Source organism: Anastrepha ludens, chromosome 6, assembly GCF_028408465.1.
Source record: "Anastrepha ludens isolate Willacy chromosome 6, idAnaLude1.1, whole genome shotgun sequence".
Lineage (NCBI taxonomy): Eukaryota > Metazoa > Arthropoda > Insecta > Diptera > Tephritidae > Anastrepha > Anastrepha ludens.
In genome coordinates, this window is record NC_071502.1 from 70,766,470 (window position 1) to 70,790,645 (window position 24,176).

A 24,176-nucleotide genomic window follows, 5' to 3' on the forward strand; every position below is an offset into this window, starting at 1 on the left:
CACAAAATATGAAAATATATAGAAATCTTTTAACCCAAAAATCGGCAGGGCTGATATTAAAGGCTGCTTGCTTTGTTGAACGACCATTTGTTGTTGTAACATAGTATATATTCATGTACATTTAAACATATTTATTGCACATACATGCATGCATATATAACATACATATATATGCAATACATATACAATGCCACAGCACTAACGGTAGTATTGGGAAGAGCACAGGAAGCAAACTCAGCGCACATCCTGAGGAGAGAGAGATGATTACAAATAAGGCTTCGCCGATTAATACTCAAAAGTTCATACTATAGTATGCACATAGACACACATACACAAATATACATACTTACAAATTGAAGCGCCCAGTAGTATTAAGTGAATGAATGAATAAAATATGGTAAATTACACTTTGGGGATTCATGTTGGCCATCAGCGAACTGACCGGCTCACTACAGCACTGGTTGGCTGGCAGCAGCGATAGCATCGGAAACAGCAACAGTGGTAGCGACAGCTCTCTCGTGATCTGCTTTCAAATATTTCAATTTCAACTTTTTCAGTTTTGCATAAAACTTCACGCAAATTTTGATTAGTGAATAATTACGCACATGTGTATGTGTATGTGTTGCACATTTTGCATACCAAATAGGTTTCGCGCTTATAGCGAGCTGGGAATTGGTGCGTTGTGAGGAATTAAAACTAATTTGTTATATACAATATTATATACACATAAAATCATTAATATTACAGCCATGTTTGGCTTAAACTTTCTCATTAGCACGTATGTACGTACGTTCATGTTCACGCATACATACATAAGTAAATGTTTATTGTTTTTGAATGAATTTTTATTTTCATTTTTAAACTGTTTAAATACCCAAGATTTTGAAGGTCTACTTAAAATTCTAAGTATGTAGCTTTTTTCTGCTGGACTAGATCTACTATTGAGTGTATATGCCGAAAAAAGTACATTGTCATTCTCACACAGTGTAATTATTCAGAAATAAAGTTTAAAAAATGTGAGCCGTCATGGGACGCCTGGCAGATATGAAACATCGTGTGTGTACAAGTAACATGCATGAAAGATAATATTATTACAGGAATTAAATATAGCCTAATGAAAAAATGAAGTATTACGAATTTCTTACAGAAAATGGTAACTTTATTTAATAAACATTTATTTACATGTGATATCAAAATTCGATAATAATATCAAGCCACAATTTAAATATTTTCATCTGTGACTTCAGTAATAGTTATATTCGATGTTTCCTCTGCCGGTATTACTGTGACGATTGGTCGATGATAACTAAAGTACGTTACAAAGGTATTGGATGAAATATTATCAAGATATCTCACAAATACAGCTTCTATTGTTGTTCCATATTTGGTAGTAGATTCTCTTGGATTGTTGTTGACTTCCAATTGAAATTCTTTTTGAAGTGTGCTTGGAGTGCTGAAATTTTTTGAATTTTCAGGTGGCGCAAAATTAATCATCCAGTTTTGTATTTGAAAATTATTAAATAAATTTAAGAAAAAAAAATTAAATAAAAAAATGACTTTGAGTGCTGAAATTTTTTGAATTTTCAGGTGGCGCAAAATTAATCATCCAGTTTTGTATTTGAAAATTATTAAATACAATTAAAAAAAATTAAATAAAAAAATGACTTTGAGTGATGAAATTTTTTGACGTTTCTGGTGACGCAAAATTAATTATCCAGTTTTGTACTTGAAAATTATTAAATAAACTTAAAAAAATATTAAATAAAAAAATTATTTTGAGTGATGGAATTTTTGAATTTTCAGAATATAGAATAAAATAAAGAAATTATATTGAGTGATGACTGTTGACCTTTACGCCCGCCATTGCTTGTCTGTTTTTATACAGCAGCTCTACACTTCACAAATTTCAATTATGATTGACGCACTGCACTATTTGTAAAAAATATAAATAATCCGATAGCATGATTAATTTTGTGTCACTTTGTATGATAATCAAAATGTGTCTTTAAAATATGCCTTCCTCCATAGGCTTAAACTTTTTATTCAAATTCAACTTTTGCTCATTACGAGCTGGCATATCTCGAATTTGCCATTAAATAAGTTTGCACTTTTCATTTCGAATTAATAAAGCAATAAATTTGGCATTGCAAAATAGTTCCACTTGGTTTAAATAATTGAGTAATGAAACTTCTTTCCACTGTGGCTCTGCTTTCTGTGACCTTTTGATATTTTTCAACTCAAACACTGACCTTCGTCATTTCTTCGCACAGAGAGCGCGCCTCAAAAGTGCCCACTCTAGCCAGCCTTCCAGTTTCCCATGAATTTTCTGTAATCGAATTCCTATTATCTACATAGCAAATTACCGAACACATTCAAAAACACATAATGCACCAACATTTATTAAGCACTCACGAGCATCCAACTTGCCGCTCTTTAGCAACTCTACATTTGTCTCTCTAACATGGCACACATAAGTACTAACACACTTTAACCCACATCATTTGTGAGTTGTCCCTTTGAAATTGGCTTAGCACTTCTCATACTACTATACATAAAATATATATATGTATACCTTAGTATAGCGTGGCGACCCGTCGCCACGGCAAGCGTCGCCACGTCAACGATTCGGTTTACAAGTGAGCCTATAGATGTTTCACATCAAAAAGCAAGAAATTTCAAAGATCTTTTACAAATCCTGTAACAAAGTACCGGACTCCCGTACTTCGATTCTTGAACTTTTATTACGCCAAATATTTAGTTAATATCGCTGAAGTTTCAAGATGAGAGTACTTTTCTTTTTTTTAACGCAACGATTGCTCTCTTACCGACAACCGGCACGTCAGCAGCAGGAGCTTATTACTGCTTCATTTGAGAACTATCGACCAATTTAACCCATGTGTAGCAAAGCTATTGAGAACTCAAACAATTTCTAACGTAATATAGATATGGCCTCATCTTCGTTGTTCACTGTACATTTTAAAGAAGCAACGAGTGTAAGCACATTTTTTTATGATACATACATACATATGTATATATTATGTATCTATCTTGTCTGTCAGTCTGGGCTTAGGAGACAGCCTAAATGTGTTGGTCTAAATTATTTGAGCATCTCATTTTCATAATTCCTCTTGAGGTAAGTTTTGTTTTGCGGGTTTTAGCCATTCTTGATTCACCCGAGTTTTGTGAGACGGTGCCGAGTCCTGTTGAAACGTCCATGGTCTGCCATCGAAATCTTTGTCTGCCCACGGCTCCAAAGCAACCTCCAAAATACTTTGCCGATAATATTTCGCATTTACCTTGACGCCAGGCTCGATATAAACGATTGGAGAGCGCCCATCTGCGGACCGCTGTCCAAACCATTACCTGCGCGGGTACTGCCTCCTGATAGCCAATCGATGACTCAAATTCTCGTATGAACGGTTGGCGAAATAAATCAGAAGGCACAAAGTTTGAAATTTGGCCACTTTCGGCCAAGCGAAGCAACTTCTGTGCTCTCTCAAGTCTGACTAGTTGCTGCTTTAGTGTGAAATAATGCGCCTTTTGCATCTTGTAAGGCTTTACGTTGAGATCAAATTTCAGTAAGTGGCGGATGCCATGGTCAGATAATTTCATTTCTTTCGTCATTTGATTGGCACTTCGTCGGGTATTACGCTCAAGTAGCTTCTTCACTTTTTGACCATTTCACTAGACGTTGCAGTGTTTTAATGACCACCTCTATGACGTTTAGCGATGCTACTGGTAGTAGTATCATTGTATCGAGTAGTGGTACGATAAACAAAAACTTTATTTACTTTAAGGTGCTCTAGCTCACGAACAATCGCTGATTGTGATTCTCCAGCCAAATATAATGCAATCGAACTACATATTACGTTTGAAATCCATTACTGATGTTCTTTTTTCGCATTTACTCTCTGCAAAATGCGTCCGCCTTGTAAACAATACTCTGGACCTCACTAACAAACAGCTCATACACGGGCATCAGCTACGCGAGCGGTCTGGAGTTGGTTATACTTGGAGTACCGGACCCTGTAGGCTAGATGACAGACACGGTGAAACCTTCCATCCAAGCCCACATAGCTTCTGACGTTTCGTATTAGTTATATGTGTGACCCGACATTGTTGTAATGGAACACTACATATTCCCTATTCGCCTATTCTGGATATTTCTGGTCGATGTTTTGCTTTACTATGATTCAACAGTTGAGAGTGGAGGCTCGAATTGGGTGTTTGGTTCGATGTGAGTAGCTCATAGTAGATAAAAAAACATCCCAAGGTCGGTCGTTAGCTCGGGCTTGACGGTTACTTGAACCGGCCTAGCAGATTTGATCACAAATCTATTGTTCTCGGATGTGACTCAATTTTCATCAACAGTTGCTACATTCTTCAAAACTAAAACCTTCGTTAGAGGGAGACTTCTCGAAAATAGTAGTTTTATGGTGTAACTCGCAAACAATTTAACTGTAAGTATCCCTGGGCATGGTTTTTCCTCACCAATTTTTCACCAAAAAATTCACCTTCGTTAAAAAAAAGGGTTAATATGTTATTCTAGGTTAATGATTGTTATTAAGAAAGCACACCATCTGCTGAATTATGCGAAGAAGTGCTGTGCAATATGCCTTCATTTAAGAAATAAAATAAAAAAATTAAAAAAAATTCTTAAATACTTAATCCCTTCTTCAATCAATTGGGTTATAATACACTTTTGCATAAATTCGTGTACCACTAGTATGTCGACCTTCTTTTTGAGCCGAGTCTTAAAAAAATGTGTGGTTCTCAAAGGACTCTCCGGCTAATTTGCAGTTTCTTGGCTATTTAAGAAGTGCTCATATGCCTGTTCCACCTTCCGATTTCCACAATTTTCTCGACATTTGAATGATTTTTGTCATTACTACCGTTCGTTGAAGCTACCGCACTGTTTCATTCAACACTGTATAATCAGATACCTGCGGATATGATAATAAAGCCTCCAAATGCTGTTTTTATCCTTGCTTCCGCTTATTCTTCCTCTTTATTTGGTTTGAGTGTGACCTGATATGGCCCATATAGCCCACTAAAGACACCTACCAGAAAATGGTTAGAACTGTTTACTTGACCAGAAATATTTTGTTTGGCGTCCCTTTGCAAACTTTTTGTTTCCTTTCATATTTCGATTTTTTTTTTTTTTTGCAAAACTGAAACCCACCCGTTTTCAGTTAGGCGAATATAAAATTCGTATATGCGCTGTGTGAAAGTTTCGAAAAAGGTGCTTAACACACTGTGTAGTAAAAATCTATCTTAGGAAAATTTTCAATTTTAATTTACAATAAATTTTAAAATAGGAAAAACCGAATTTCTTTGCTACAGAAAGTTGTGTGAAAGTTTCAATTACCAGCTTCTTGTGACAAGCGACAAGAAGCCATGACTCGCGCAATTTCAAAACTGCACAGCAGTGAAACAAAAAAACTTCAATCATACTGCGAAACCTTAGATTGAATTTTATTTATTTCTTTTCCCTAGGCTCAAAAAAGTTCTTTCTTCTTTCTTTTACTCTTAAAATTGCATATCATTCTCATTCATGCTTGCTTTCGCTAATTGTAAAAATACATTTTCGCATAAAGGCATAAAACTCTCACTTTTACACTCGGTACACAGATACATATGAATATAATATGAGATATATGTGTGCGGCAACACCCTCGCACTTAGCTTCGGACCCACTTTCGTAGTGGCCGATGAAATTTTATATAGGATGACTGATTAAAATTCGCATTTTAAGTGCCAAGCCATAAAATCAAAAGCGGATTTTTTTTTCGTTTTTATCGATTATCATTTGCACATTTACGACAAAAAGCCGTAGAATAATGTCGAAAGAAAAATAACGAAAATCAGAGTTAAATTCAAAGGCAAAAGCAAAGTATACGTAAACTGTGAATCAAGTGAAATGTGCAAATTGACCTAAATGATCAAAAATTGGGCTAACAGACATATTTACCTTACTTTATATTTCGATTTATGGACAGCAGAACAGCGCGCGACCACGTCAGTAAGCACTTAACTATACACACATAAGTAGATACACCCGCACACAGTCATACAAGCGTAGCAGTAAAAAATTTACTTTCGCAACTAAATTCTAGGTAGATAGATGTGAGAGCGCTACCGCTGGTATTGAGGATGGAAAAATGGCCGCAAAATAGTGTAAGTGGCCAGAAAGAAGCGTTTTTTTGCCAAAGTGAAATCTGTCACACAATAAAATTCTTTAAAAGCTTTTTTCTCTTTGTTTGCCCAAGCATTGATCAGCTGCCGGATGGAATGGCTCATTTCCTTACACTATTTCAAAGCGATGGCGAGTTGAACGCACAAAACGCTCACGGCAACATGTTAATGACCTTAAAGTTATTAAAAAAGTTTTGAATTTATAATTCCACTGTGAAAGTGAATGAATAATAATCATTGCAATGAGTAGGTTAGTCAAAGAAAAAAGAAAAAGAAAGAAAAGCAAAAAAAGTCCCAAATAAGTGTAAATAAAGTGGCTGCTCAGCACGTGGGATGTATTTCAAGTAGCTCTTACAAACAGACCGTTGGTAAATAATAATTTGCTATTTGAATAACAGATTATAATAAATATATGTGTGTATTTACTCTATCTCTCTTAATGTCAGACAAATCAACAGGTTGTTACGATGAGTCAATGACTTTGCATATTTACATGCTAAATTCTTACTTATCTACATACATTATAATGTATGATAGATATGAAATAGGAATTGTTAACGCCTTTGGCTAGCAGACATGCAAGAAGAAACCTAGACGCGGCCGTAAGCTTTGTTTGAAATACTGGCCCACTGCTGGGTAACTGTAAAGCTATGGGCAAAATGTGAGAGAAAAGAAACGCGGATCATTTTTCATATACATATAAGCACAAGTTTGCTAAAAAAAAAAATAAGAGGTGACTTTTCAAATTTCGTTCTTCATTCTTTGTTTTCCGATTTCTTTAATACTGGTGGTATGTTGACATTAAGCCTCTTCTATTCGCACCTTCTATGCTTGCCATCTCGCTGCTCGACTAACTTGACGAAACATTTGCATGTGAAAGCAACAACAAAGTTATCGAACACGATTCGCCGCTAACGAGTATGGTTATACCTCATCAAACTGGTATAACTCAGAATCTTACAAACAAATGTAATTTAAGGCAGCTGTATTAAAGATTTGCCAAGATATGTTCATTTATACCTGTTGCTTTATCTATTCACCACTCGATAACGCTTGGCGAAAAGAAGAGGCATCTTATCAACCAATTCGCATCTTTTGCTTGCTTTTGACAGATTTAAAGATTGTACTTATTTTGGTCTGCTTGGTGATTGTTTCTCTTTGGAAAAAAAAGCATCAAAGATTCTGAATTTTTTTTTACCAAAAGCAACGCAGTTTGTATGTCTCAGCCACAATATTCACCGAGCTTGGCTTGGAAGAGCTTAGGGTCTGAAAAGGTGAATATTAAAAGCTCATCAAGAATTAAACCAAAAATTCGCACAAGTGGCGGGCGACCTACGCGGTATAATATTACTTTGGAAAGGACAAAATAAATATTGATAAATAATTCGGTTATTTTTCTACAAATATAGAAAGCCATTTTGGTAAGCTTAAATGTGCAGTGTGGAATATACATTTATATACTAAATATAAGTATATGTGTAACTGGTAGTGCCGCATTCAGAACCACTGTGCACTTGTATAAAGGATTAGGAGGCTACTGTAGCGGCAGAAAAAACGAGGATTTTTTGGGAACGTTAGGGAAAAAGAAACTGATATCTGATGACTACCTGAGGCAAATGAACTTTGAAAGAAAACAAATTTTATTGGCGAGACAAAAACATCGATATATCATGCTTTAAGGCCCTACTCTAAATGCCGAATGCCTAAATTTAAAATGGCAACATTTATTTTCGGCCAAAGACGAACAAATGCGTTTTTTAAATTGCATTGCAAAACTACCTTCTGCTCAAATATGAACGAGACTGATTTAATAAAACACAAACGGTTAATTATTGTTCAATTTTTATTTTATCTCCTTCAAAGTAATCACCATTGGAGGCGATACAAAAAATGCCAACGTTTTTTTCCAATCATCATAGCATTTCTGTAAGGCCGATTTCGGTATGGATTTCAGTTCCTTCTTCGAATTCTCTTTTATGACTTCAATTGTCTCAAAATCTTTTTCACGGAGCGGCAACTTGAGCTTGGGAAACAGGAAAAAGTCACATGGAGCCTTATCAGGCGAATAAGGTGCTTGCGGAACGATATTAACATTATTTTTGTTCAAATAATCGCGAACAAGACGTGATGTGTGAGCTGGTGCATTATCGTGTCCCACAATTCCTTCCTTTTAAGACGAATGTTCTCGCGCAAACGCTTTAAAACGTCTAAATAATTTTCAGCGTTAACCGATTGGCCTTGCGGAAGGAACTTCACACCTTCGTAATCGAAAAAAACAGTCAGCATAACCTTAATTTTTGAGCGACTTTGGCGTGGTTTTTTGGGTTGATGTACCGATCTCTTTGAACGATTTGTACCACTGGAAAACACGTGTATGCCATAGAGCAGAGTCACCATAGGTTGTCTGCAACATTTTTAAGGCGTCTGAAGCCGAAATTTTGTTGGAATATCAAAATTTCAAACCAATTCTTTGTTCAACTTGAATTTCCATCGTTAAATTCGAAAAACACACTCGAGCTTGTCTTGTTTACAGTAGCAGAGAAAATAAACTATGTGACATATCACGCTGAAATTTGCCATATACGCTTATAACAGCCCTACCATCCAACAAAAAATTTATTTTTGCCTTATGTCATCCGCGGACCGTTTTATTGATAAAGTCTCGTTCAAATTTGAGCAGAAGGTATTTTAGACTCATATATATTTTTTTCTTATCTTCATGTGCAGTGTGTCTTCGATGGAGTTTGTTTTTTTTGATTTTATATATTATATAATTGATACTTTGAACAAATTTCTTTTTTCGATAATATGAGTAATCTTAAGATCATTTCAATGTGTGAGATACTTTGTGAATTCATTGAAAGTTATTTATTATTAATTACAAATTTTTAATATAGTATAATATCCAGTTTTCATAAATTAATAAAATTTGTTTTAAAAGTATTTTTCCCCAAAAACTCATTTCAGATAAGAGAAGAGTTTATTCTTTCAAGGTCGGCATAAAGATAGTTAAAGATTTTATCAAAGGAATCAAAATAATGTGAATATTTGATCGCATTTCAATCATGATTCGTTTAATGTCAGAACAACGCTTCTCAATTGTGTAAATTTACTTAAAAAAAAAAAAATATTTTCCCGAAGTTCACAAAGTGGCGGTACATCGCTGTTGTTGCATTTGCATGCAAAAATTTATCCGGCTCCCGATCATTGTCCACTGGAATACAGCTAATGTTATTACTTGTTTTATTTTAAGTACAATGACAATTTTGAAATTTCCATACAAAAGGGTAAAGTGCACTGTTACGGTTAGTTCAGTCATAATTTACAGTAACAGTAGCATTAAACGAACAGAAAGGAACAAGCACAAAACTTACTGAAAGTCGTTAATATTATATGCAGTTTGGTTAAATAGATATGGTTTTTTAAAGCACGGGTTGTTAATTTGAATTTTTCTTTTAAATTCACTTCACGCTTTCCCTAAAACCTAAAGTATTTCTTTTGACCCTTTTACAACTTTTAATATTTAAGCGCAACGAATGCAATTATTGATGATTTCAAAATCAATAATCAAAAAGTAAGACAAATTACCAACTAACATAAAGGAAATAAAAAAAATGACGAGACTCTTTTAACAGATAATTCGCTACGCATGATTTTTCTACCTTCTCAATATACTTACTTGTGCTCATGCATTGCCAGTTACTCGAAAATAAATCCCAAATAAGAAATGTATTATTAAGAAAGCATAATAAAAGAAAGGAGAAGAAAATAATTGATGGCAGCCGTTTGTAAAAGTGTGCGGCTCATTATGCGGTCACTTGAAAGTGGATCAATTAAATTCAATTACTTGGAGGGCGCTTTTAACAAACAAGCCAACAATAATTTAAATGTAGTGGAAATAAACTATGCTTGAAAAGTTGTGAACAAAATCGCTGAAGTAAATAACAGAGAATGAGAGGAAATAAGCATACAACTGAGACGAAAAACTTGCAGAAACAAAAAAAAAACAAAAAAAAACAAATTAGCGACACCTTAACGCTGTTCAAATTCTGCATTACACCGGAACTTTCTGCGCCCGAAATTTAACAGTTGGGTGTGCACATTTCCAGATAGCCAAGTTCTGACAGTGGAGATCGCTAACTGCTCCTGTGGACGCACCTCTGGCACTCAGCTAACCTGTTAAAGCCCATGGACGTGACTTGCCTTAAGCAGTAAGATCAACTATGTTATGGCAAATATGCCAGGAAGGCAGTGCCAGCTAGCAAATGAAATAGTGTTGCAAACATCACTTCATTTTGAGGCAGAAAAAGTAACAAACAAAAAATGGCAACACAAAAAAATTACAAAAACCAAAAATACAAATAGTAAAAGTACTGGCACTTTGTTGACTAGAATACGAGTGCATAGCAAATACACCTAATTTAAACCCGCCGGTTTCTCACTATCTCTCCTACTTTTAACTGCTTTTGTCACCTTTCTTTGCGCCACTGCGCCAATTTTCCTCTGTGCTAACTGGCTTAAGTCACTTTACGTTAAACGGCAACGCACGCACGCATACCCACACACACACACATATGTAAGTATAAATATAGCACGCCTCTAACCAAAATATTCACTGCCTGTAACTTACCACATCAGGAAGTCAAGACATTCGACTTTCGTTGACTTTACGACGCTTTAAAATTCAGCACTCATCGTCGCGACGGCATTGAAAGATTGCATGTCGTGAATGTAATACTGGTTATGAACTCCTTATTTTTCTTTACACCCAGTTCACAGTGAGGCGGGGTGCTATGATTTTCATTAGCTTTGTAGGCTAAGAGTGTTTCATTTTTGATTTCGGAAACAACTTTGACTAGCATTTATACAACTAAATAAATAGCAATAAATAAATTAAATGAAACAATGAAAATCAATTTACACTGCTTTGTTAAAGTTTTTATTTGCTAATTTTCGAATACAAATACAAATACATGTGTATGATTCTTTTTAATCAAATTGTGGCCGCGTAGAGTTCTTACTGCTTATACAAATTTTTTGAAAGTGATCTGCTTATTTCTCCCGCTTGTATGCGATTCTTGAGAGTAGTTTGCGTTCATCTTATGATATTACAATCCCTGCAAGACAATTGAGTATCAAATAAAAGCTTATATTGGGTAGTCGAAAAAGCCTTTTCGTATTTCGAATTAAACTTCAACTTATTTTTTTTTATATTTATAATGAACTTTATTAAACCAAATATGTAACATTTTGATCGACCACCTTTTGCCATTTTTCTTCTAGAGACATTATTCCATCAGTGTAAAACTTTTGTGGTTTCTTGGCGAAAAAACTGCGACAAATAGTTTTCACAGGCTTCTCTTGAAGCCAACTTTACTCCATTAAGGGAGTTCTGCATTGGCCGAAACAAATGGTAGTCCGATGGTGCAAGGTCAGAGCTATATGGTGGATGCATCAAAACTTCCCAGCCAAGCTCTCCCAGTTTTACCGAGTCATCAAAGATGTGTGTGGCCCAGCGTTGTCCTGATGGAAGACGACGCCCTTTCTGCTGATCAGTTCTGGCCGGTTTTTTTCGATTGCTTGCTTCAATCTCATCAGTTGTTGACAGTAAAGTGTAGGATCAATCGTTCGAGCAGCCTGGAGGAGCTCATAGTGGGTGATTCCTTTCCAATCCCACCAAACACACAGTATAACCTTTCGAGGCGTCAATCCTGGCTTTGCGACCATTTGTTGAGCTTCTATTTCCTCCGTTTAAGATTTTAAAGGCTTCGGGAACATAGCGCAGATATTGGAACAAGACGTGATAAACATCTTCTTCCCTCCGTGCCGATTCCGCCGTTTGGTGAACTATCATGTCCAAATCTATGGAGCTATTTTCAAAATACTCCGTGCCCTCAAAGGAATTGAGTTAGGTATAAAAAGAAATATACATATATATACAGGTCTCCCTCGTATAACGCGATAGTTACGTTCCAGAAGAATTGCGCGTTATGTAATTCCGCGTTATCTAAAACATAGTTTTCATATAAATTTGGGAGTTATGTTCCAATAGATTTTTTTTAAATAAAATACATACAAAATAACAGATGCACATATATTTCAACACAATACTAAAGTTCATACTTTCTTATACAATTAAAAACACAAGATATGAATAATAACACATATCTACATACATATTTCAAAATTCAAAAAACAAAATTTAAATAATTATGTGCACATTAAAAAATTTAAAAACAAACTAAAACAAATTAAAGGTTTATTAAAAACTTTATTGTTATTCTTCAAACTTCTTATGGTAATTAATCTGTTTCACTGTCTTCAAAGATCTTTGCACGTGGGCGTTTTGGGGGAGCAATAGCTTCATCAGAAGATATTTCTTCAACATAGTTTTCGCTATTGGATAAGAAACTAGTTGTGGGACCTTGTGGTTCTTCTACTGGTTTTATAATTGCAAAATCTGTTATCAGTTTTTGGTGGGTGGTTTTTTTAAGCTCCTTTTCTGGTAAACTCACACATGTTGTGAAGGCAAAAAAGGGTAATTCCCGGTTTACATTAAAATTACATTACATATTATATATATGTGGTACACAAATTAGTGTTACCAGATTTTATAATTATGTATTTTCCCCTTAGCGTTATAAAAGGCTAAATTTCGCGTTGTACTGAAACCTAATTTTTCCAAATCGCGTTATATCGAAACCGCGTTGTATAAGACCGCGTTATACAAGGGATACCTGTATTACATATTTTTACATAATTGGCGTTTACAGCCAAAAATATCAAGTCAGTCCATAAGTTCGTGCGTTTTTTAAAGGTGTTTTTATTTATAAATATTTATTAATCAATAATATATGTTCCTTCATTATTTACAATGTCTTCCCAACGTTTAGGCAAATTTTTAATTCCCCGCTCAAAAAATTGTTTGTCCTTGGGGCCAAAATACGCTTCGATATCACTTTTTATAGCTTCTTTTGAGGACTTGTTCTTGTTACTCATATGGGATTGAAGTCCACGGAAAAGGTGATAATCACAGGTGGTTTGGTTCCAGAAGTTCATAGTAAACAATACCGGCCATATCCCACCAAATAGACAGGAGAATCTTCTTAGAGTGAAGGCCATCTCTAGGGGTTGGTTCTGGTGTTTCATCTTTATTTAACCATTGGCGTTTGCAAACAGGATTATTGTAAGGGACCCTTTTTGCATCACCAGTAACGATACGGTTCAAAAAACTATCATTTTCAAGCCGTTACAGCAGCTGAGAACACACATTCACTCTCTGCTCAAAGTTGGCGACGGAAAGTCTATGCGGAACCGATTTTCCCAGCTTTGGCACCTTTCCCAACTGAACCAGGTGCCTGTGAACAATTCCATGCGATGAATTTATCCTCTCAGCAATCATATCGACTGTCAAATTTGACTCAGCTTCCACGAGTTCAAGCAAGGCGTGGGAGTTAAAGACGACCAGCGCGCGAAGCATCTTTCACGTTGCAGTTACCACTTCGGAATTTTGAAAACCACTTTTGCGCAGTCCTTACACTCACGGTATCCTCTCCGTGAACAGTGTTTATTTCTGCAGCAGCAGTGGTTGCATTTTTAGCCCTTTTATAAGAAAAATACAAAATATGCCTCTTATACGCGTTCGAAGATTCCATTTTATTTTTTAACATCACGTGCTTCTATATGCGATTAAAATCACTCATGTAGATAAAAAAACATATAGGAAACTTTAGGCATGGAACATTAAATATAACCTTATAGTGATTAAATCTGTTTTAATGCTTCGCAAACATTTAGTATAGCAAATAAAAATATTTGTATTATTTATTTTTCATTAATTCGACTTCACCCAGCACCAGGCTGTGCTTAGTCGGCCACGAAAAATTACATTACGAAGATTTCTTTTTAAAGTGGCAGGTAAAATGAGACCCTATAATCGTCAATTTTCTACGAAAATTGAATTAATTTCTTCACGAACTAGTGTCCATATCATCACTTTTGTAGCCACTGCTTACTCGAACATTCGTATAACACCTCTTCAGATTATGCAGCAGCTTCGTGACCCAGTTTTTGTTTATAAATACAAACATGAATGCAATTACATACATATATATTTACGTGTCAACAAAGAATATTTTTAGTATGTAAATTAAAGCTATTAGTATGTTAGCGCAATGGCTTAAGAAACATGTCGCTATCTCCGCTGACGCTGATAAAATCGAAGCTGGGGCTGATACACCACAGCCGCAACAACAATATGAAAAAAACTTGTTTGGCCGAATTTTTTCTGACATTGTCATTTCGAATGACCAGCCATGAATATGCCAGTGACAGCGACAACATCGGCGCCACCGGCTTCACCTTTCAATCGCAACAACAGCTATGTTAACTGCTACCGCTTACATACACATATGTATGCTGCAAGTAAATATACATTTTCATTGTCATTGCCATGGTACAGCTAAGAAATATTTCTTCACTGCCAACTTTCGACAATTTCATTATCATCTGTCTGTTATCTGTCATCATCATCATCATCATCGTCATCGTCAATACTTTTGCATTCAGCATTCCATAGCATGCATTCATAGACGAGTAACTATTGCAATTATTGGCTTTTTAGAAAATTGGTGAGATATTTTTCAAGAATTGGAAGGACCACATAATATATAATTAATAATATGTATTATATTGTTATATGTAAGAGCGATATAAACTCAGAAAAACATTTTGTTGGATAAGTATGCAGTCTTTTCCACTGGCTCTTATTTCACGACATGTCTTTACTTTTGCTTAGGAAGGCATAGTAAATTGAAAACTTTGAGCTACACACCTACGAACTTATGAACTACACAACTACGAATAGTGAACAAAATGATTTTGGCTCTAATAAAGGATAGGTCTGTCTAATGAAGACTACAAGGAATACATTTTTTGAAGAAAACCAAAGTTGGCCATTCACATGGAGCTTATAGCGACATCTCGTTGTCGACATGGTCTCTTCGTAGCGACTCACATTCGGTAAGATGCGAACCTAATCGATTATGGCCAGTGAATTAACTTACAAACAACCTTAAGTCGGCTTTAGCATGAGGAACAACTCTCAAGCGCTTACCACTGCATGAAAATTATGCTTCAGAATATGAAAAATTGATAACTGGAGTCTCTTTGGGAAGAAAGAGCTTATATTTATTTATTAATGTAATTAAAATTAAAATTACCAAAAAATGATTAACTAATTTTTTTTTTTTTATTATCGAGTTTGAACATATACATTTAAGTATGAAATTCGATTGCTTTTGCATGACCACCGCGTGCACGTTTTACGAAGTCCAATCGTTGAACCCAATTTTCGACCACTCTTTTGCATAAATCGGCCGAAATTCCAGCAATTTCGCGTTCAATATTGGCTCTGAGCTCACAAATCGTCGCCGGCTTGTTACTGTAGACCAATGACTTCACATAACCCCAAAACGGGACGGCTTGTTAAATGGACCGTAAAATGGCCGTAATGCTCTTAAAGTAGCAGCAACAGAACGATTATTTTCATAAAAAATTTGCACGATTTGCAATCGTTGCTCAAGTGTGTAGCGTTCCATGACGAAATGTATACTAATGAAGTTTACAAATGACAAGCGAAAAATAAAAAATATTGCGTCGTTCGCCCTCCCTATCGGAAAAAAGTTGAAGCGCACCTATTGAATAACCCTATACTTCATAGCCGCAGAAGATTGCTCGTCTTTATTTGTATGCCATAATTGTTTTCAAACCACCGTAATAGAAAATAGCAGCCGCTTGCTTTTTCCTTCGACTAAACAAGTTTTTTTTAAGGGCACTTTTGAACTTGCAATTTTTATTGTAAAAAATTTTTTTTGGATAATGCATGGGTATAGTTAGGAAGGACTAAACTCTTTTTCAATGTATTGATGTTTGCAAAAACAGCGGGTTTAATTTTAAAATTAAAAACAATTGTTAACAAAAACAAATTTTGAGTATACAGTTAAAGCTTTAAGCCAATCTGGAAATATTTGTTCAAGTTATTAGCGTGCTTGACTTGAAGTCTGTAGTTTCGAAGAGAAAGCGTTTCAAACTGTCGATCTTAGGACACCTTTCAAGTAAAAAAAAAATATCATAAAAAATACATTTTTCATTTCTGAAATATTATATATACATTTACATCTACATACATACATATGTACTGCATTTGGTTGGTCTCTGCCTCAGAGTTTAAAAATTTTTCTAGTTTGCTCAGATTAACTAGTTTTTTTATCTATTGGCATAGCTTAGTCAGACAAATTTTTCGAAATATTTATGAATAAATAAACAACTTTCTTCTTTCGCCATAAAAAACATATTTTGGCTAATATATCTATGCTTAGTAATTTTATTTGTTTATGTGGGTTTCTCTTTTCTTCTGATTCACCAAAAATATTTAATAAATATAACTGAGGGCATTGCATCAAAAATGATTTATCGAATGTAAACAAAAGTAAAATGCGAAATCACTTTAATCGGTTGGTATCGTAAACGGAAAGAGAAAAACAAACTTAGCACAGAATATAAGGTTATAAGCATAAGTGGAGTAATACGTTTATATTTATGCAGATATTTAATAAAAGACAAAACAAAATTAGAGAAAACTAACATGGTAGAAAAAGTCTGCGTTCACCCACTGTTATAAAGTATTAAAATAATTTAACGTGTTTATCTTAAAACTCTCAGTTATTTCTTTTCACTTATTTCAAAGAAAATTATTCGTAGAGGGTATGCACAAAATTTTTTGGAGTTTGGGCTGCGTCGTGTTCAGATAACGGGATTGTAGTACAGTTACTTAAATAGGCTGAGCAGAAAAAGTGTGCGTTCATTTTGAATAGTGACGATTATTTGCATGGCAATTACGTTAAATTTAATTTTAAATTATTCATGTAGTTGTCGCGGTTAAGAACAAATCTAAAGAGGGAAAATTTATATTAGAAATACATTTTTTGTTACTATGGACCAAAGGCGAAAAGAAATAAATATAGGTCAAAGGAAAATCATTGTAAGTTTGTGGCAAAATAATAAGAGCTATCGGGAAATCGCGAAAATTGTTGGGAGGCAATACTCCTCGGTCCAAAGAGTGATAAACAACTTCAAGCAAACGAATTGTTTGGAGACTAAGCCTCGTTCTGGGCGTCCAAAAAAACTGACGGAAAGAGAAGAACGCAACATAACTATTCTTGTGAAGTCTAATCCACAACTAACAGCAAGCCAAATTTCAAAAGACATAGAAGTAAAATACCAAAAGAAAGTACATCCAGATACAGTAAGAAAAATTCTAAAAAGAATCGGATTTCACGGCAGAGTGGCCCGAAAAAAACCCTCTTCATATCGCGAGTAAATCGACTTAAGCGGATGGCTTTCGCCAAGGAATACGTAAACAAGCCACCTGTGTTTTGGAATAGTGTGATTTTTTCAGATGAGAGCAAGTTTTGCATTTTCGGGATAAAAGGTCGTAAAATTATTTGGAGGAAAAACGGAAGGGCACTTGGAGAGCAAAATCTGGTACCTACGGTAAAGCATGGGGAGGAGGTGCCATGATATGGGGGTGTATGGCTAGTTCGGGCGTTGGAAATATACAGTTTATTGAGCCGATAATGAACAGACATGATTATCTCGATATTTTAAAAACGAATTTGAGAGAAAGTGCAATCAAACTGGGACTCGGTGAAAGATTTGTTTTCCAACAGGACAACGACCCGAAACACACAGCAGAGATTGTTAGGTTGTGGTTGTTGTATAATGTTCCAAAACAACTTCGCACACCCCCGCAAACACCTGACCTTAACCCCATTGAGCACTTATGGGACGTTCTAGAAAAAAAAGTACGAGAGCGTATAATAACTAGCAAGGAAATGCTTAAGAACGCGCTTAATGAGGAATGGGAAGTCATAAGTCCAGAAATAACAGCGAAACTAGTTGGATCAATGAGAAGACGCCTTCTAGAAGTCATAAAAAGGCTATCCAACTAGCTATTAATTTTAAAACATTTCTATGATCTTAAGCCTTGTTGGGCCACCAAGCTTTTTTGGCAGCTATTAATTTTGAAATAAATTAAACACTTTAATTTTCAAACCACTTTATAATTTTATTTTTCACAGAGTTTACGCGTTCGTGTGTTTGTTACAAATGTTTAAGTTCACCGGCCTCAGCTGATGTCGAGCTTCAAGTCTCGAAATATTTGCTTAGCACGGCTTATATACAATGTATGTACATAGAATGCGTTGATACGAACGTTAGGAAAATGACAAATATAGGATAATGTGTATTAATATAATTCAAGGACAAGTACAAGGATTAGGGTGACCAGGTGTTACGAGTTAAAAATATTACAATCTTATAAGTTAGACTACAATACTAAATTATTAAATAAAACTATACAATTAACTCTATACTTAAATTAGGTCATGTAAATTAGGTGCTGCTTCCAACATCCTCCCCTCCGTTGAAAGTTCAGGGCTTTCAACTGATTCCTTAGTCGGAAGGAGGCACAATTTAGTAACAGCTCGACGTGTAAGGCCAGTGGATGTACGTAGAACAGCTACTCGTGCAACACCGTCCTCACCAGTAATGACTTCGATGACGCGCGCAAGAGGCCACTTAAGAGGTGCTGAATTTTCATCTTTAATGCATACAATATCGTTGATTTGCACATTGGGGTGAGGGGTGCGCCATTTTGCTCTTTGTTGAAGAAGAGTGAGGTATTCTTCGCTCCATCGTTTCCAAAATAATTGTTGGAAGTATGTGACACGCTGCCAGTGACCGAGTCGATTGTAGTTCAAATGAGTGATGTTAGGCTCAGGAGCAGCTGTAAGCGGGCCGCCAATAAGAAAATGACCTGGAGTTAAAACATCAAGGTCTTCTGGATTTTCTGAAAGAGGTACAAGAGGTCGAGAGTTAATTATAGCAGAGATTTGACATACCAAAGTACGTAGTTCATCGAAACTAAGAATTGCAGAGCCAAGAGTGCGGTACAGGTGCTGTTTAGCCATTTTTACTGCGGCTTCCCACAAGCCGCCGAAATGTGGTGAACGAGGTGGTATGAATCGCCAGTCGAAGCCATTGTTGAGGCAGTGAACGTGAACCTTGCTGCGGTGCTCTTCGCTTAGGAGTAAGCGTTTTAGGTCCCTCAACTCGTTCTTAGCGCCTACGAAATTGGTTGCGTTGTCTGACCAAATACAGCTTGGCATGCCGCGTGTTGCCGTAAATCGCTTGAGAGCTTCCAAGAAAGCACCTGTTGAAAAGTCCCTCACTAGCTCCATCCACACGGCCTTGGTTGCGAAACAGATGAAGACGCTGATGTAACATTTCTGGGGTGACTTGTTGCGGGTTTCGGGTTTGAAATAAAATGGACCGCAGTAGTCCACTCCTGTGACGATGAAGGCTCGTGAGGCCTGAATGCGCTCCTTAGGCAAATCTGCCATGATGTGCTCAAAAAGTTTTGGTTTTGACCTGCAGCATATAACACATTTTTGTAGGGTACGCGCAGTAGTTTTCCTACCACCGATAGGCCAGAACTGCATTCGAATTGCCGCAAGTGATGACTGTGGGCCTGCGTGGCAATTCTTTCTATGAAAATGCATGATTATGGCTGATGTTAATGGGTGATCTTTCGGAAGGATGATCGGATGCCGCGCTTCGAAACTAAGGGTTGAATTTCTTAGGCGACCACCAACTCGAACTACACCAAAATCATCTAGAAACGGCGATAGAGACGAAATGCTACTCGACGAATGTACGCATTGATTTTGTTTCAAGGCAAAGTATTCTGGCCAAAGCTGAGCTCTTTGAACAATGCGAATTAGCAGTTGAGTTCCAAGATGTATATTTTCGGATGTAAGATGTGATGATTTTAACGATCTTGCAGTGGTGATGAACTTATGTACGTATCCAAATATGCGTTGCATCTTGGTGAAGGAGTTGATGTACTTAAAGGAAAGCGAGATGTCGATTCGATTATTCATGGATACCAGGACCTTTTGACGAACTTCCGGGAGTTTAGTTTGAGGCACAATAGACTTCGGCCAATTACACATTTCTTCTTGCAGGAACGGGGGTCCATGCTTCCACAAATTTGATTGTGAGAGTTCTCGGGGAGCGGCTCCCCTAGATAAGATGTCAGCAGGATTCAAAGAGGTGGGGACGTAACGCCACTGCATACCTTCTGTAAGTTGTTGTATGGCACATACTCGGTTGGCGACAAATACGTTAAATTTTGACGGCTCTTCTTGTAACCAGGATAATACCACAGATGAATCTGACCAGCAATAACAACGACTCGCGAAAAGCTTCAATTTTGTTATTTCGTTAATTAATTGTGCGAGTAAGGCGGCGGCACAAAGCTCCAGTTTAGGTACTGTTAGCGTCTTCAAAGGGGCAACACGAGCCTTTGAACAAAGAAGATGAACTTGAGCGTTGTCATCTCTGACTGAACGCGCATAGACACAAACACCGAATGCTTCGAGACTAGCATCGCAAAATGCATGTAGTTCATGAGTGGCTCCAGGCTGCAATATGTAACGCGGAAATGATAAATACTGCACATCTGTGAATTCTTTGCAAAAGGCCGACCAATCTGTGTCCAGTGAGAGCGGTAAACTCTCGTCCCATTCGAGCTTGTCTCTCCACATTCGCTGCAACAGAATTTTCGCCCTAGTCAGGGTGGGGCCGATTAAACCTAGCGGGTCGTAACAGCGAGCTATTGTTGATAGTGCAGACCGTTTAGAATTTCTGGTGCCTCCAAGGTGTCGCGCTAAGGAAAACAACAAATTATCTTTAAAAGGATCCCATGTGAGTCCCAACGTTTTCGTAATATTGCTACCGTCATCGAATTTAAGGAAGGTTTCCCTTTCTGCATCAGAAATGTGATGAAGAACGTCTGGGTTGTTGGAGCACCATTTCCGGAGATGAAACTTTCCACGGGCAAGGAGACTGGTGGTTTGATGCATCATCTCGCGTACTTCTTCAACTGAATTTCCTCCGGAGATCAGGTCATCTACGTAAAAATCGCGTTTGACAATTTGTAAACCCAAGGGGTAAGACGAGGACTCATCGGAGGCTAGTTGATGCATTGCTCTTATAGCTAGGAATGCTGCGGGCTTCGTTCCATACGTAACCGTATCCAGCTTGTAAACCTTGATGTCTGACTCAGGGGAGTCCCGCCACAAAATGCACTGCAACATGTTGTCGGGTGCAGAGACGCGAACGCAACGATACATCTTGCAAATGTCTCCAGTAAGTGCAACGGGAAACGTACGAAAGCGAATAAGAATATCAAAAAGTTTGGGTTGTATGGTCGGCCCCGCCATTAGAATCTCGTTTAATGAAAGGCCCGAGGTTGTGACAGCAGAACCATCAAAAACGACCCTGAGCTTTGTTGTGGAGCTATCTTCCTTGACGACGCAGTGATGTGGTAAAAAATATTTGCATTCATGGGCCTCAGCGCTGGTGACCAGTGACATGTGATTCAGCTCAAGGTACTCCTTTATAAATGCCGAGTACTTTAGCTTTAAATCGATATTGTTAGTTAACTTCCGCTCAAGGCTCTGAAATCGTCGCTTTGCTTGTGTGTATGATTCGCCTAATGATTCTGTGCCGAGTTTCAAAGGTAAGCGAACCGAGTACTCGCCTGAAGGTAAACGCGAAACATTTTGCTGAAAATGCGCCTCGCAGTCGAGCTCCTCCCTTGTTATTTTAGTGATTGGCTCAAAAACGTGATCTACTTCCCAGAAGCGACGTACCAAATCGTCTAGTCGGGTATCAGAGTCGATGTCTCTCGAAGACCTTTGATTGGCCACAAATGACGAAAGCTTAGAAGTCTGTTGACCACCACCTGATATCACCCAACCGAGAAGAGTTTTTTGAAGAACTGGAAATCCGGGCGCCAACTGTATCTGCCCAACGCAGAGAAGTTCGAAAAATAGTCCTGCTCCGATAAGCAAGTCAATAGGCTGAGGTATGTTGAAATTGGGATCAGCTAGTTGGATGTTCGAAGGGATGTTCCAGTCCGCGATGCTCACTGAAAAACCAGGCTGATTGTCAGTGATTGTTTGAACAACGACGGAAGTGATGTGCGTTGAGAAATCTGAAGTCCGCGACTTCAGTACGACATTGACCGAATAGCCTTCAGTTGACAAGTTGGCATCCCCGATGCCCGAAACTGCCGAAGAATATTTGGTCCTACGAAGTTGTAATTGATTAGTAAAACGATTTGTAATAAAGTGAAGCTGGGAACCCGAATCCAAAAGCGCCCGACATTGCACGAAGGTACCAGCACGATTTTTGACAAAAATGACTGCAGTGGCTAGAAGCACAGCATCAGATGGAGATCTCGAAGTGAGGGCATGGCCAGGGACAGATGATATTGCAGCTATGGTGTTTGATTTCAATGTGGGTGGTTGCGTGACTGGGCCTGATATAGAAGTTGAAGCAGAAGATGTGCGGTCAAAATGCAAAAGCGTATGGTGTTTCAATTGACAAGCTCTACAGGATCCAGATTTGCAATCTCTCATTTGATGGCCACCCTTTAGACAGTTAAGGCAAAGCGAGAGCTTCTTGGCTTCCTTTTGGCGAAGATTTGGAGAAAGAGTGGAAAATTGCTGACAGTGGTAAATTCTATGATCAGGGCACCGACAAAACGCGCAACCACCTACTGAGGCATTCGAAACGACAAATGATTTTCTTTTATTTGTACTTACAGTTTTACCGTTTCTGTCAACTTGATCCGTTTGGGTTTGTATGGCATGCTCCACATTTTCGAGGGTACGACACCGCTTTTCCAAAAATGCAGCTAACTGATCCCACGACGGCAGTTCGTTGCTTGATGAATTTTCTTCCCACTTGGATTGAGTAGCCTTGTCCAACTTCTGGATTAGTAGTTCAACTATAATGCAGTCAGCGATTTGTTCTTGTGATCCAAGCGACTGCAACGCGCGTATGTGTGATGTAACCTTGTCCGTCAACTCCCGCAACTTGCTTGCGGATGCATCTGCCCTGTCCAGCCCAAAGATCTGTCTGATGTGTGCCTGAAATATAATTCGCTTGTTATCAAAACGTTTTTTGAGTAAATCTAATGCATTTTTATAATTCGTTTCATTTATCTCCAGAGATTGGATAGTATCCAAAGCAGCACCACTCAAGCAGGAACGCAGGTATTGCAGCTTATCGCTTTGCGTCAGGTCGCCATCGTTGTCAATGACGGAGGTGAACATCGAGAAAAAGTTGCTCCACTCGGTATACGCGCCACTAAATTTAGGTAGCATTAGCAAAGGCAAGCGAGAACGATTGGCATTCACGATGATCGACTGCGAGTCACCAGTGTTCGCTCTGAATGTCGAGCAGTGCTGACCTGTGCTACGTCTCCCAATCTCTCGTTGCAGGTTCGCCTTAAGTTTCACCAATGTAGCATCGAATTTGCAGGGCAGGTCACTGGCAATAGACTCAAAGTCCATTTCCTCCAAACTGGTGTGAGCGGCGGTGAATGTTGCTTTCAAATCTCCCACTGATTCCATGATTGCTGCCAACCCGTACTCATCCTGCTGTATGCTCAAGTCGATTAAAGACTGACATTGTTTTCAGCTTTAAATACGACACGCGATCTGAAGACGGTTGCCCACTCGATGGTACAGTATGTGGTGAATCGCTTCTAATGAAGGTACCATTACCTGGACTGAGCGACATCTTCAACGTTTGACTTTTAAAATTGACTGACCGGTTATATCGATAGCAAACGAATTTATAGACACGGTTCTATGTACACGGAAACCGTTGAAAAAGTTAGTAAATAGAAAACGGTGCAAGTTAATTTTTAGCCGTAAATATAGGTTGCGGTTTTAACTGCTTTGTTTTACAAGTCCCGCACAAAGTTAACAAACGGTTTTATTTATTGGGTAGGTATTAGAAACGACTACGCGACAATAATTAACTACCGTAACAATATTTTC

The 24,176-nt window shown here is 37.4% G+C and overlaps 2 protein-coding genes across 2 annotated transcripts in view; one reads left to right on the top strand and one right to left on the bottom strand.

Annotated features, from left to right (window-relative positions):
* LOC128866435 (mucin-2) overlaps nt 1–24,176 on the top strand; it is a 189,991-nt gene that overhangs the window by 66,855 nt on the left and 98,960 nt on the right. The gene's annotated exons all lie outside the window — the stretch shown is intronic.
* Nucleotides 18,630–23,744, bottom strand: LOC128867103 (uncharacterized). The gene has a single exon (XM_054108203.1). It carries the CDS (start codon nt 23,742–23,744, stop codon nt 18,630–18,632), a length of 5,115 nt encoding a protein of 1,704 aa, XP_053964178.1.

What these genes read in the sequence shown, in the direction of transcription:
- LOC128867103 (XM_054108203.1), bottom strand. Translation starts at nt 23,744, where the DNA reads ATGGAATCAGTGGGAGATTTGAAAGCAACATTCACCGCCGCTCACACC.